Source organism: Lepidochelys olivacea (assembly GCF_965140295.1).
Source record: "Lepidochelys olivacea isolate rLepOli2 genome assembly, chromosome: 2".
Classification (NCBI taxonomy): domain Eukaryota; kingdom Metazoa; phylum Chordata; order Testudines; family Cheloniidae; genus Lepidochelys; species Lepidochelys olivacea.
Window position 1 is genome coordinate 254,897,712 of NC_140412.1, and position 15,555 is coordinate 254,913,266.

Consider the following 15,555-nt stretch of genomic DNA (forward strand, 5'->3'; position numbering starts at 1 on the left):
CAGGTTGTGTGTAATGGCAGACTAACCCAGGAAGTCATGGGTACACTGTAGGTGGGTAAAGACAACACATCAGCCAGTGCACGTACACTCTTCAAAATGCTATCTATACCCTTGTGCCTATACACTAGTGTAATAATTAAGACGATTCTTCTCAATCAACTGGGGCCCAAAAGTAAGGCAAAGTCCTAAAAAAGGAACACAATATAAAGAAGGACTTTACAAGTTTTATTTGACCTTATTTATTTGGGGTCTTTTGTGGTACTGAGCACCAAAATTTCTGGGTTCCTCAGCAAAGTTTTTAAATAAGTACACACACTGTCTGAGTCACTGCTGTATATATGAATGACTCAAATGCTGTAGGATGTTCTTTACCGTACATAACATCAGTTTCATGATTCAGCATTTGTGATGTGAATCACTTATTTTCACACAGGTGAAACAGCACTGGCCTGGCCTGGGAGGAAGGTAAATGTGATTGTGAAAGGAGAGGGACTGACATTCCCTCAAAGTGTACAGCTGAGGGGTTGGGGTCCTGAAATACTCTGAGAAGCCTTGCTGAGGAGCAGCGCACAGGAGCTAGGGCTGTGTCAGACTGAGTGAGGGACACAAGTCAATACATCCAGAACAGAAACACATTCAGCAGTCTTTCCTGGCAAAGAGGAGCAGATTTAAACTCTGCAAAACTGACTCCAGGGAGGGAGGTGGGGGGAGGCAAGAGCAAAGCAGGCGCCTCTGGCCTCCTCCCAGTCTCTCTAGCTCAGCTCCTTCCCTGGGCCGGGCTGCGCGTTTGGGGCGGATCCGGGATGAAAGTCCAGCTGTGAGCTCCGCCGCTGGGGTAAATAAGGCAGATAGCCGGCCCGTCCTGCTCAGGTACCAAGCCGTTACGGCATGACGGCATCTTCCCAGGGCGACTTCCTCGCCCTGTGCCCGGACGTTAGGGCATCAAGCCGCGTATCTCCTTGGAGCCAGACTCTAGTGGGCTGCGGGACGTATTAAATCCTGTGTAATAACGAGTCTTATTCTTAACCCCTGCGCTGAGCCCCAGTGAATCCGGGCGGGCAGGCCGCCAGCGAGGCCCTGCCCCGGGGGGGAAGCAAGGAGTAAGATTAGCGCAAACACAACCCCTCTCCGCCTCCCTAAAGCAGCCGCAGCTGTTGCAGCGAGAGTTGCTGGAAACCTTCCACGCTGCCCACATTATGTCTCTGTCTCAGAGGGCCAAACCCTACTCGCCCCTGTGATACGAGCTAGGCTCCCGGGCACTGCTGCCTGAGTGCATGCCAGAGAGACGGTTTGGCCCACGGTGCCCTGAACACGAAGGGCTGTGCACTGCGAGCACACAGCCTAACTCCAAGGGGAAGAGCTGCCGCATACATGTCCGGGGCCACACGGTGCGCAAGGAACAATCGCCATTGGGTTTTTGTATTAAAACAGACACTCTGTGTGCGTCTATCTGATGTGTCTGGATTTCCCCTACCGCTGTGTAAGGAACACATGTATGTATTAAACATCTCACACACACACACACAGTCAGGAGAACTGACAGCTCCGTGCACCTTGGGCTAAATTCTGCTCTCCGCTCATCGGGTGTAAATGTAGATTAACTCCACTTGATTTAATCCGGTTTACAGGGGTGCAAACGAGAGCAGACTGTGCGCCCCTGGATCCGGCTCCACGCGCCGTCCAGGTACGTGTTTTCTGAGCCATGGCTATGTACACCCAGCGCCGATTCCCCGCTGGTGCGGCTCCCTGGGAGCCGCCCGCAGTCTCGGCGGGGATGAGCGCACAGGGTGTCACACGCTCCGCGCCGCCGCCGCCGCTCCAGGCTCGGAGCCCAGTCCCAGCTCCTGGGCTCCGCACTTTCCCCGCAGCCGCCGCCAGCCCGGCAGAGGCAGCGAGCCCGTGAGGTCAGCGTCGGCGGCGCGTCGCAGGGGTGTCTCTGCTGTGGGACGGTGGCTGGGCGGGCGGGCCGGGCAGGCGCAGTGTGGGGCCCGCGGGGGGAGGCGGGTGAGTGGCTCTGTGTCTATGTGTCGCACTGACGGGGGTTACACACCAGGGCCGCCGCCGCCGCCGCACCGGGATCCCTCGCCAGCCGCAGGCCCCAGGCTTCCCCTCCGTCCCCCAAGTAAACTTCCTGCTCCCGGCCCGGCCGGGAAGGGAGCGGGGCCCGGCCGGACTCTGCCCCCGGCACACACACAACAGCTGGAGCTGTCAAAACTTCCTCTCTGCCTCGGCCCCTGCCGCCGCCCGCCCCTCCTCCGCCCCGGGGGCGCCGCCAGGGGGAGGGCGCCGCGTACAATGAAGCGGCGGCCGCCGCAGCCGGGCAGCGCAGGAGCCGGAGCAGCCGCTTGTTCCCGGGGCCTCTGAGCGGGGCGCCCCGCCGCGGGAGTGTCTCTCCCTCCCCGCCCCCCGGCGAGCCCGCTCTGCGGGGCGGTTATTGTGCGTGAGCCCCTTCCCCCCCTTCCTTCCTTCCTCCCTCCCGGCCCTCCCGATGCCGCTCCCCTTGCTACCTGCGCTGGTCGGCGGCGGCTGAGGCCAGCGATGCGAGGCGGAGGTGGAGGAGGCGGAGGTGAGGCGGAGAGGCGCATCGGGAGCAGGAGGAGCATCGGGATCCTCATCGCCACCCTCCTCCTCATCCATGTGTCTCTCTTGTCCTGCTGACTAGGATGTCAACGGAGGACAAGAGTCTAGTCGGGGGGGTGGCGGAGCCGCCGCCGCCGCCCCAGCAGCCCCCCGAGCCCAGAGCTCCCCCCCCAGCAGCAGCCACAGACAAAAGACCTAGGGGCCGGCCTCGCAAAGATGGCGCTTCCCCTTTCCAGAGAGCCAGAAAGAAGTAAGTTCGGAGCGTGTGGGAGAGGCAGGGGGCAGGGGGCAGGCAGCGCAGGGGGAGCTGTCAGCAGAGGCTCGCTCCTCAGCGCCCCCTCCCCTCTGCCCAGTGCCATTTTGGGAGGGTCCCTTCCCTTCTCACCTTTCTTCTTTCTTTTCCTCCTCTGCCCGTTGCACTCTCCCCTCCTCTCCCACTGCCCTCTTCTTCTTCACCTTTGGCCTCTTTCTTCTCTCCTTCCTTTTCACTTCTCTCTTCCTTTTCTCCTCCCCTCTTTCTCTCCCCCTTTTCCCAGCCTTGCTCATGGACCCCTCTCCTCTTTCCCTTTCTTTTGCACCTTCCCTCTGCCCTTCTTGGGTCTCTCTTCTCCTCCAGGGCTCTGGCTTGCCCTCTATTTTAGCTTGTCCCTTGATGTCTTCTGGCTGTTTCTTTGGGGCTTTTTTTAAAAAAGAAAAGATTGATCTAGCCCTAACTGGATGACCCTAAAAACCTCTCTCTTTACGCAGAAGTTTAGACAGCAATTTCCTGTAGCCAAACCAGCCCCGGAGTGTGTTTGAAAGTGGAAGCTGCTCTCTCCCTGGAGCTGTCAAACAGCCTCAGACGGGGTCTGGTGGCCAGGCTAGGGGAGGGTGTAAGGTAGCAGGCACAACAAGAGGGTGGTTGGGAAGATTGTGGTGTTTTGCGTTGTTGTTTGCTGTCGCCGGTTTGCTTTCTTCTCTGGTCCCTGCTCTCCTCACGCTTCAGGCGGAACTGAATGTGCACCGTACACTTTTAGCAAACTAAGGCAGGCTGCCCCTTGCAACTGCGTCAACTATCAACAGCGCATCTCAGCGAAACCTAGGGAGCGCGTTGGAGTGATCTGCTGCGTCCATATGTGGTGCAGGTGGACTGTGGACTATGTTTGGCTTTAAATGGAAAGTCCCTTTTGTGGCGCTTTTGTGTGGGAGTCAGGAATGTGTTATATCTAACGTCCATGTTCTGCTGTGTGCACCAACGAATACTCTCTGACAGTGTATATGAGTCAATTATTTATCATAATACTAATGTGTGTGAGGTGTATTAGAGAGACAAGGTGGGTGAGGTAATATCTTTGTTTAGACCAATTTCTGTCTCTCTGTTGTGAAGCAGGACTCCAAAAGGCCTCATTCCCATAGTGCTACTTATGTACCAACTGCACTCAGTTTTGGTTTTTAATGAGAGGCCTTTCCAGGATAAAAGTAGAATAAACCTGTTTGCTACTATTTTTAATGTTTATGTTCTGAATGTAATGAACTACAGGCTATGGACCATGTTGCAGGCTTAAAGTTTTAGTGTTTTTGTTTTTTAAGGGTCACAGTCAACTTGACATCTAGTCAATTTAAAACAAAAATGTTTTGTTAAAGCTAGTTTATTAAATCTTCTCCTGAATCTCCCAGTCAGTTTTTGTAGCTTTATAATGAAAGACCTTACACAAACAACAGTGGAAACAAACTGTACAGTATATGGAGAAACTGTGAAACTGACTATATACAAAGTGCTGTTAAGTGCATAAAATAAACTGAACACATAGAGGAAAATATTTTTGTTTGATCATTGAGTTGTATTGATCTTCTATGTTGTTTGTAATGAGTAAATATATTGTTTTAGATAAAAATTGGATTCATTTTTTGTTTTTTGTTTTCCTGTTCACAGTTTAGAGGCTTTCTAACATTGACTGTCTGGTTTTAGTGTGGCTATGTCTTCTAGTAGCTTTTAATTCATGACCCCATCCCTCTTAAATCTTTGTGTTTTGTTAAAATAATATAGATTTTTCCCATAGTGGAAGTTTAAAGTGGTTAGCAGTCCTTGCTACTGTTTGTGTGCAGCTCAGTTGTAGACCAGAAGGGACCATCATGATGATCTAGTCTGACCTCCTTCACATTGCAGGCCACAGAACCTCACCCACCCACTCACTCCTGTCATAGACCCGTAACCTCTGGCAGAGTTACTGAAGTCATCAAGGGGGTGGATCACTTGATGATTACCTGTTCTATTCATTCCCTCTGGGGCACCTGGCATTGGCCATTGTTGGAAGACAGGATATTGGGCTAGATGGACCTTTGTTCTGACTCAGTATGGTCATTCTTATGTTCTCAAATCGTGATTTAAAGATTTCAATCCTTGCATTCAGTACTGATTCATCTGCTTTACCCTTATATTTGAAAAAAGAAAAGGAGTACTTGTGGCACTTAGAGACTAACCAGTTTATTTGAGCATAAGCTTTCGTGAGCTACAGCTACTGAATGCATCCGATGAAGTGAGCTGTAGTTCACGAAAGCTTATGCTCAAATAAATTTGTGGGTCTCCAAGGTGCCACAAGTACTCCTTTTCTTTTTGTGAATACAGACTAACACGGCTGCTACTCTGAAACCCTATATTTGAATACTTCTTCCCATTTTATTTGTACATATAACATCTAGTTACATATGAAGCACTTGAGTTACTTTTACAAAAATAGTTTTTATAAAGAAACTCTGAATGCTGCCTACTTATGCCTATGTGTCTGTGTAGCTACAGAATATTAAAAAGTGAACTAATTTAATTTAATTCATTTTTAAAATACCGCAATTTGTGGAAAACCTAATTTCTTCCATGCCAGTTTAAGATCATCCGTGTACTTTGTGAAAAGTGAAGTGTAAGTGTAATTCCTTTCTCAATTATATTTCTAGCATTAAAGGGAGACTGCCAGTCAGTTTTAAGGAGAAATCTAGATTATTTTTTATTAAAAAAACATTTTCTAAACCTTTCAAAAATATAAATACTTATATATAAAATGTGTACCAGTGTGTGAGAGTCAGAAAATGAAACTAGCTAGAGAAAAAAGTGAAACTGTTTTTCATTAGCTATATGTAATGCACATGAATTGTGTGAGTGAAATACGAAAAGTAAAACAGACAGTTCAAGTTGTTTGTTTTTTTCCTCCACAATTTTAATATTACTGTATGTGACTTGATGCTGCAAACTGATCCTTGCAAGAGGACTTCAGTGTGTGTATGAAAAGTTTTCGTGATTGTAGCCCAAGGTGTTACAGGAACACAAGGAATCAACATTTCTAAAAATAGGATTTTGGCGTTGGTAGTAGTGTTGCTCCAGTTTATCACTGATCAGATGAAGACTGGATTGTTTTTAATCACCAGTGCTTCTGGAAAGAGAGGTTTCTTTTAAAGTATACTGTTTCGATCTTTAAACCAGTCTAATATCTTTGAATCTTAAAATTAGCTATGCAGATGCAAAACAAACATTGCATGAAAATAAAGTTTCCATTTTTTGTATGATTGCTTAGCTATGTCTTTCTCCTCTCTCCTGTGCTTTCTAGTTGGATTAATATGTCTCTTGTAAATCAGATAATAGAGCATATGTCTGAGCACGTTTTGTACCATAATCACATGTCTAAGTCACTGTTAGCCAATCAGATTGTTCAGCCACTTTATCCCATTACGGAAAATGTTCCATTGGATATTCAGTCTAAGTAATGATCTAAATAAGAACACTACACTACATTAAAACAAAATAGCTGGAGTAAAAGGATTTATGAGTTAAAGGTGCTGCCTTTAAAGAACAGTATTTGAAAAATACTCAATTAGTAGTATTTTACCTCCTTGTTGACCATGGTTTCAAATGGATGATTGAGTTAAGACTGTTTTTCATTTTCCTATATAGGGTTTGCTCCCGTGAGATGCTCAGACCCCACAGCTCTTCACAAATGTAGGCCCTTTATTTATTTATTGTGGGAGCACAGAAATTTCCACACTAGTAGAGATTTACATAGTTCTATCTAAACTGGCATCCTGCCTCTGGCAGCAGCACTACCTGATGTGTCGTAAAAAGGCTAAAAATCCTCATAGTGCACCTAGGCTTTGTGCCATGTTCTGCATAAGAAACATGGGAACTTTCTTGTAGGTGAAGAAGGAATTGGTATACACTATGAAGGAGGGACTCATCAGTTGTCAATACCTTGAGCGTTTCTGCCTGTAGAGAAGTATGTCAAAACAGCTTTTCTGAGGATGTGGCAGAACTGAATGTATAGTTATGTGAAAGATATAGCCCCCAGGAAACATCATAGGTGAATAGTTATTTATTATCTGTGTAAGTGGCAAAAAACTTAATTAATGAACTGTTAAGGTTGCCTGGTGACAGCTTGTACCCTTCCAGAACATCAAGTTCAGTGAAACTCACTTCTGAAAATCAGGGAATACAGAATTAAGATAGGTTTCAGAGTAGCAGCCATGTTAGTCTGTATTCACAAAAAGAACAGGAGTACTAGTGGCACCTTAGAGACTAACCAATTTATTTGAGCATAAGCTTTCGTGAGCTACAGCTCACTTCATTGCATCCGATGAAGTGAGCTGTAGCTCACGAAAGCTTATGCTCAAATAAATTGGTTAGTCTCTAAAGTGCCACTAGTACTCCTTTTCTTTTTTAGAATTAAGATAAATACTCACTCATTCAACCTTGACTCCGCCCCCTTGGTGTTGGCAATCACCACTGGAAATTATCTGCATGCATTCCAGCTGTATTCACATCGTTAGGTGTAGCTGTATTGAATGGTGGAGGAATAAATTGGAGTAGCATGGAAGAGTTGCGTTCATGATATGAGAGATCTGGGTCTAAGTCCCGCCCATGTGTGTGATTGAAGGAAGGAGATGTGTGTGCACCCTGAGGTGCCAATCTGCATCATTTCAATACAGAATTGTGTAGGTTATAATCAGTAGCAGGGCACTGGGTCTTCTTGCCATGGCTAGTGTCAGAAGTGAGGTGGGACATGAGAGCAGTCTGCGGATTTAATGAGGGACATGAGAAAGTATAGGTTTAAGTGGTATCCTGTGTGTTTAATTTCAGAAGTGTGGTATTGTCAGGTGAGTCGGCTCAGTGTTTGAGTGTAGGGCAGGTGCAGGTAATGCTTCATTACAGTGAAAAGGCAGAGTGTGAGTATGTGCATTCTGGGCATATTGGAGCATTGTTCAAAGAGGGTGAGTTAAGGTCGTGTGGGCGTTTGTTTACCTTACCTCTGTATTTCCTGGTTTTCAGATGTTTGAGTTTTGCTGAACTTGATGTTCTGGAAGGGCACAAGCTATAACTGGACAGCCTTCTCTGTGTTAATGAAGTTTTTTTTGCCATTTAACTTCATACATTTTTTTAAACAGGAAGAGAAATGTTGATAGGAGTTCGTGGTCATTTAAATCACCTGGATTTGCAATTGATAAACTACTGTGGCTAGGTAATAATATAAAGACCTAGGTTTTATATAGTGCTTGTCATGAGTAGGTCTCAGAAAACTTTACATCATTAACCCCATTTTACAGATGGAAAATGAGAGCATAGAAAGATGAGGTGACTTGACCAAGGTCACCTAGCAGGCCAGTGGCAGAGCTAGGAATTCAAGTCCAATGGTCTTTCCATTAGACAACACAGTTGCTGTGTGATTACTCAGCACTCTGCCCCCCTCCTCTACATTTTTTCATAGTGGAAGGGGGATAATGGCCATGCTTTGAAATGTTTGCAATGTTCATTTGGTAACAGGGCTGATGAGAGACCAAGGATGAGATTTCTGTGTCCCAAAACAGTGACAGATTTATGACATGGTTGTTACATAACTTTAAGTGTGTGAGAGAAGACTGGTGTGTGTCTCTTTCCTTCCCCACAGCTTTCCTCACCATTCCTTGCAACATGTAATCCACCTCTGCCAGCATTTCCAGCTCCCTCTTCCCTCTCCTCCCCTCCCCATCCCACTAAGCCATTAGTTGGCATTGTAGAAACTATTGACATGTAAGAAGTTGCTCCTCTTGTCTCCTGCCCTATGCTACTGAGAAGCATATCACAGGCATCACCTTACTGAAGGGCCCGGTGTTACTTTGGTTATGTAGTCCAACCTGCATGCTGAGCAGGTCCTCACTCCTACTACCCACCTTTAGCTGGGACTCCAACCCCTGCTTCAGCCAGGCTTCCCTAGCCATACCCCAGGTCCACCCAGTCCATCCCTCCCCCATACACGCTGGCCAGCCATCCACCCCAGATTCCAGCTATTCGTTTTCTGGATTTCAGATGTATAAATTTACTTTACGTTCATTCCCCCACCCCAGATCTCGGCACACATGGAGAGGCAGGGAGAGGGGCTGAGACACACCCCAAGAGCAGAGTCTCCCAGATCCCAGAACATACAGTGGGCAGGGAGAGGGGCCCAGACCCTCACAGAGGGGTGGGGCTCCCTGAGATCCCAGCACACATGGAAGGGGAGAATTTAGAGCTGACATGCCCCGAACCTCATCACCCCACCACTTCCTCTGATACCCCTCATGTTCTCCCAGCCCCTCTTGTCTTCTCCTTTTCCCCCTAATTCCTACTTCTCCATTTTACCTGAGATCCCCAATCCCTCATTCCTCTCCTACCACCTATTCCCATTTATCACCCTCCCCTCCCAGTGAACATTCAGAGATGTAATTTATTTAATTTTCAAAAATAATTTGTGTGCAGATTACATTTAAAAAACAAACAAACAAACCCCACAAACACACAACAACAAAATAACTCCCCAACCCAACAATTTGACAGAGATTTTGTGCCAAATATTCCTTTCCTCCCTCCCCAATGCTGGACAGCCTCTACGATGTGGCAGGCATACCCATTCTTGGCTCCTGACACCAGTCTCAGGCCATGTACGCACTGCAGCTTATGCCTGTATAAATTGTCGCTCTGGGATGTGAATAAACCACCCCCGAGCAACGTAAGTTACACCGACCCAAGCGCCAGTGTGGACAGCACTATGATGGCGGGAGAGCTTTTCCTGCCAACATAACTACTGGCGCTTGCGGGGGCTGGAGTAACTTAAGCTGGCAGGAGAGTTCTCTCCCTTTGGCTTATAGCGTCTGCAGTAGCAGTGCCGCTATAAGCTCTGCAGTGTAGCCATAGTCTTAGTGTGTTCTTAGTGCATAGTCTGAGCATGCCTGTTCTAAGCGTCCCATGGGACAGAGGGGGCTTCCCCACATTCCCACTTACATCACATGGGGGCAGTAGAGTGAGACCACCCCAGATTCTGCCACGAAAGGTGTCCCCGCCCCTGTTCTCCCACAGCCCCCTGCCACTCATCCCCATGTGCCCCAGTCCCTTCCTCTCACTTCAGCTCCCCAGCCCCTCTCACCTGCCCCACCATCTATCCCAATTTATCTCCCTCCCACCAGTGCAGCCCTCAGGGACAGATTTTAGCAAATATGCCATCCAACCTTCTCAAAGTTCCTGCCCATGGTGGGACTCAGACTGACACTGGCTCAGTCAGGTTTGAAGGATTACTGCTTATCCTCTTGAGCTATTAGTGTGAAAAGTTGAAGGCAAACAGTCCTGTTAACTCCTCTGCCTATATATGCTCAGGATAATCAATTGGTTGCCTGAAGTAGAGAAGCAAAATATTTTTGAAATAATGTTTTAATTTGATTTCACCCAAAGGGCTGGTGGGGTAACCAACCCTCAGGTGATTTAGATCCTGGTGAAGTGATCTGATTCTGAGCCCTGATCTGATCTGTTTGTGAGCAAAAAAAGGAGGGGGGTGGAAAAAAAAGGGTGGAGGGTGGACAGAATCTATCAACTTTAAGAAAAGCTGTTTTTTTCCCCTGGGGGCAGTACCTTTGGTCAAATTCCTCACATGTGGATCATTGCTACTTCATATGGCTGATGTAAATGAAGAGCAACAACTATAATTTTACATTTAGATGGTTAAGCCACATAATTGGGTCTGAAGTAGCCGAGTGTATTCTTGTGGTGCCTCCTTTGTATTTGTGAATTGGGCATTGAGTTGTTATGTTCTATAGTCTGTTCTGGGTGACTACAGTCGCACGCTGGAGAGTTTTTAATTTTCTATTTGTGAAGCAAGTATCCGCATCTGGCATGATTTGTGTTGATACGGTTTAGGGTTGCCCATGAGCTTTGTGGGAGATCGAAGCCAGTGATCTTCTGCATTGGTTCTTTCACAAAGTGTTTATTTGTGACTTCTTGTGAACTCCATTTGGCTTTCCAAGCTTCATCAGGGTTGAAGTTGCATTGTTGAAGGTTAAATGTGTGGGTCCAAAATGGCTTACATGACTTCAAGTGATGGTGAGGGATGTTGTTACAGTCCTGGTGGATGGGAAGATGTTCATTTTCCACGAACCTCTGGAATTCCCAAAGGGTTGTGGCGTTGCTGCGAATGGATGGGGGAGCAACATGCAACAGCACTGGCAGCCAAAGTGTTGGGGTCAACTTGAGGGTTCTAGTGATGCACCACATTGTAGTATTTAGTTGGACACCAGGTCAAGTTTGGCTACCTCTGACCTATGCTGGTGCACAGTACTCAGCAACAGAGTACACAAGGGCCATCACTGATGTCTGTAACGCTGATGATTCCCAGCTTGTGCTTGCCAGTTTCTGAACCAGGTTGACCCTTGTCTTCATCTTGGCAGTTGCCTACTTCAGAAGGTCATGATCCAGCTTCACTCTGAGATAGGTCGGAGTGGGGTCATGTCACAGTGTTGTTGCAGAAGGTCATTTGCAGGGTGCAGTTAGTGTTTCTGTTATCAAGATGGAATGCAGTGACTGTTGTTTTGTGGGGATTTGGCTTGAGCCTCCATTTCCATAAATATTCCTTCATGGTGTTTAGGTCCTGTTCAAAGTGGACTTGGTGTCTCTGAAGGTGGCTGCTTGAGTTGCCAGGGCAAGGTCATCCGAATTTGTGACCCAGTGACCGAACATCGATTAATGATTAAGACCGAACAATGATTAATGATTAAGACCTCCTGGTCTTCAGAGCAACAACTTAAGCCACCGTAATAGTCCTCTTCAGGGCCAAGTAACACACCAGATAGGTTCTGGAACAAGGATCCTCCAACTTAACACTGAGGAACTTTCTCGGACGAAGTGTGAGTGTGTCTGGCATAACACTGGTGTCCTGACACTCCAAGAAACCCATGTCTCCGATGATCAACAGGCCAGCTGCTACTGTATCCATGGTTACAACCTCACAGCTAGCCACTACCATCCGAAATATGGCCTAGCCATATACGTGAAGAACACCATCATGGATTTTGATGTTTGCCACCTACACCACTGCCATCAGGATAGGGGAGCTGCACATTACCAACGTGTAAAGCCCGTAATGCAAAATGACTGAACTCAGTGCTCCCAAGAGCACTAATCCCAGACGTATACATTGATGACTTATACATAGTGTGGTGCTGTGAAGTAAATGAAGCTGACGGTGAAGACCTTTTGGACAGGATGTCTGTGGAAGGTCTGCAACTGGTCTTTGATCCAAACAGCAATCAGCTTTCCACTCTGCTTGCTGGCAACACAATTACCTCACCATTTGGATCACTGACAAATTCCTTTATGAGGTACACCAAATTTCAGGGCAATCTGATTCACTGTACAGATTTTAGAGCACTTAGAGTTGAGATTGAAACAGAAAGCTGTTGCTCTGCTATAATTATGGTTGCACCTAGAGACCAGAACCCCATTGTGTTAGACACTGTCTAGACATACAACACAAAGAAGGTACCCACCCAAATGACTTTACAATCTAAATTTAAGACAAGACAGCAGGTGGATAGGACAAGGAGATTGGGGTGATGAAAGCATAAGAGAACAATGAGGCAATTATGAACAGTGGAGTAAGCAGTGGTGCCTAGCCATTGTCAAGTGTTTTGCAGACATCAAGGTATAAAGTGGATTTTTAAAGAGAGATTTAAAGGGAGTAATGTAGTGACCTTAAATATTTTTACAGAGATCTTCTTCCATGCATATGGGGTGCATTGGAGAGACTATGATGGTACAACTAAGGCAGGAGTAATGGCAGGATTTAGGTGGCTGATAAGTAGAGTCAGAATATCCATGAAGGGCCTTGAAGTGAAGGCAAATAGTTTGTGCTTGATGTGGTGGAAAAGGAGGAGCCATGGAAGGATGGAAAGAGAGGGATGATCTGTCCAAAGCAGTGAGTCAGGAAGATGATTTTTGCAGTAGCCTTTGGTATGGATTTAAGAGGTGGCAAGATTATATTTGTCAAGGCCAGAGAGGAGGAGGTTGTGATAGCTGAGAAGCAAAATAATGAAGCCCTGGAAAAGAATTTTAGCTATGTGGAAGGAGAGGAAAGTCTGGATCTTAGTGAGGTTGTGCAGAAGAAAGTGGCAAAACATTACCTTTATGTATGGGTCTGGAAAGGGGCTTAGTTAAGGATGACATCCATGTGATGGTGGTGGTGGTGTCCATAAAAGGGGAAAAAGTTGGTGATCAAAACTGAGTTCTTGATCTTTGTCTTGTTGAGCTTGTATTAACGGCTAGATATCCATGAAAAGTCATAAGAATAATATGATGTAAGTGCAGTAAGACTTTTGAAAAGTAGTTTTATACAGTAGAACTTTGTTAATCTGCTCACACTGTAATTAGTACAAAATTCTTTCTATCGCCACTTCATGGTAAAGATTTAGTAGCCAAATCCTGCACTGAATTCTCATTGGTTATGGTGGTGATAGTTGTGACTCCATAGATAGGTTGGTGTCCAGACTTTCCTTCTAAACCCTGTTTTCAACATTTATCTAACTTTTGATTGGATTAGTAGATTTTTATTTATTTACTTTGCAAGTGGGTATGCTTAAAATAGGGTCTGAAAAGATCTTTTCCAGAGACTTTGAAAAGTGTTTGATTAAAAATGTTTATGCATGCTACTTAATTTAAAATTATTTGAATTATTTTGGCCCACATTCGCAGCAGTAGGTTTTCAAAAGTCCAAAATTTCACATATGCAGATAGTTTTTCAGACACACAAGCACAGAATGTTTTCCAGAAAATAATTATTTAAGAATCTTTTTCATTAGTTTGACTGCAATCTGCGTCAGGGTAAGCCAGCATTTAATGATATCCACATCCGTTTCAGAAGAGCCGTAATGCAATTCTACATTTTCTCTTTGTAGCTTAGTTGTGTTTCTTTGGCTCATCCCCTGCTCTCCACTTGATGTACCATTCAGACCCCTGATTTTTCCCCTGCTCTATATGGGCTTTTTTACATTTGTAAATTGTAACATTAATTTTTTAAAAATGTGTAATTTATAAATATATATTATAAAAATATAGGAATTGGGGAGCAACATGGGGGAAGCCAGGACTGCTGCCTGGCAAGCGTGGAATCCTTATATGGGTGGAAGGCCAGACTTTGTACGTCCATTGCATGGATAAGACTTAAGGAACTAAACTTTTGATTCTCAATTATGAGTGGAACTTGTGTAGTGGATGAATAAGAAGATTGTTGTGTACACTGGTGGTTCTGTAACTGTTTTTTTCATGATCAGAGTTGTTCAGGTGCTTATTACTGTGAATTGTTTTTGTTGTTTGTGTATGTGCATGAATTTGGTGTTAAGGTTGGGACCAGAGTTATTTATGTAATTGTGGTTTATGATTTCCATAGTTTTGAAAGTTTGGGTTGTTTTAAATGATGTGTTGTTAAATCTTTGAAATTGTAGTTAACAACATTACTACACACGCAGTAAACAGTTAATATGTTGAGCTTCTACAGCACCTCTTCTCAAGTATCTCAAGAGTTCGACAGACATTAAGGGATTAGGGCAGGGGTAGTCAATTATTTTTTTTTTATCAAGGTCCAAATTTCTTGGTCAAGGTAAAGTCCAAGGTCCAGACTCTCTAGAGGAACATTTTTCAAACCACAGTAACAATAAAGATGATAATAAGGGGAAGTCTACACTACAAAATTAAGTCAACCTAAATTAGGTCGACATTCAGCAACTGCAGTAATTACTGCGGTTTTTCATGTCCACACTATGACTTGCCTGTTCGGCAGCATGTGTCCTCACCAGGAGCACTTCCACCGATTTAACTGACCACGTGGGGCATTGTGGGGCACTGAAAGCCCAGAGTCCTGCTTCCTGGGACTGACAGCCCAGAGCTTTGTCAGTCCCATGGCAGTGGGTCTCTAGCCCCACATTTACATCACCTGTTGCTGCCTTTGACCGCTTGAGCGGTCAGCACTGGCGGTCAAAGGCAGTCACAGGTGACGCAAGTATAAGTAAATAAAAAGATTTCACCGTCTGTTCAAATGTATCTGGCAGTCTGGATTTGGCCCGCGGTCCACCTATTGACTACCCCTAGATTAGGCATTCCAACATCCTGTGAAAAAGGATGTGTTAACCCCTTGGTCACAAAGGAAGACTGTGGCAGAAGTAGGAATAGAACCCCAGGGTATTGCACTACAAGTGCTACAGTGGCACAGCTGCCCCACTGCAGCTATGCTGCTGCAGTGTAGACACTTACTACGGCAACCGAAAGGGCTTTTCCAGTGCTGTAGTAAATCCACCTCATTGAGAGCTGGCACGCTGATCTAGTGGCATCTGTAGTGGGGGTTAGGTCAACCTAACTACATTGGATAGAGTGAAATTTTTCACAGCCCAGAGTTATGTAGCCAGGTTGACCTAAGTTTTAGGTATAGACCAGGCCTCAGTCTCCTGACTTCCAGTCTTTGATACAGCCACAAGACCATCATTTCACCATGTGATCTATGACATAGGAGATTTGGTAGGAAAATGCCAGACTTCTTCAAGTTATACTAACAAATATACTGTAGTACATTTATTAATACATTATGAAAAAACAAGTATTAGTATTTATTACTACTACATTTGTCAAAATAAAGAATATTTTGTGATACAGTATCTTTGCCTTTTTATAGTTTGCTCACTTACTGAACTGAA

General features: G+C 45.5%; 1 protein-coding gene and 1 long non-coding RNA gene across 3 annotated transcripts in view; one reads left to right on the plus strand and one right to left on the minus strand.

The window, feature by feature from the left end:
• LOC311515378 overlaps window positions 1-2,644 on the minus strand; it is a 110,343-nt gene extending 107,699 nt beyond the window's left edge. Inside the window, exon 1 of one of the 2 annotated variants that reach the window (XR_014710121.1) lies at window positions 2,508-2,631. This is a non-coding gene — a long non-coding RNA (uncharacterized lncRNA). Of the gene's footprint in view, window positions 1-2,507 lie in introns of both variants that reach the window. The other variant, XR_014710122.1, reaches the window with a different exon arrangement.
• A 19-nt stretch (window positions 2,645-2,663) lies between these two features.
• Window positions 2,664-15,555, plus strand: part of KMT2C (lysine methyltransferase 2C) — a gene marked incomplete at its 5' end in the record, with an annotated part of 338,124 nt that continues 325,232 nt past the window's right edge. Inside the window, one exon of the mRNA XM_084618362.1 lies at window positions 2,664-2,830. Within this exon, the coding sequence (XP_084474488.1) occupies window positions 2,664-2,830 (167 nt within the window). The remainder of the gene's footprint in view (window positions 2,831-15,555) is intronic.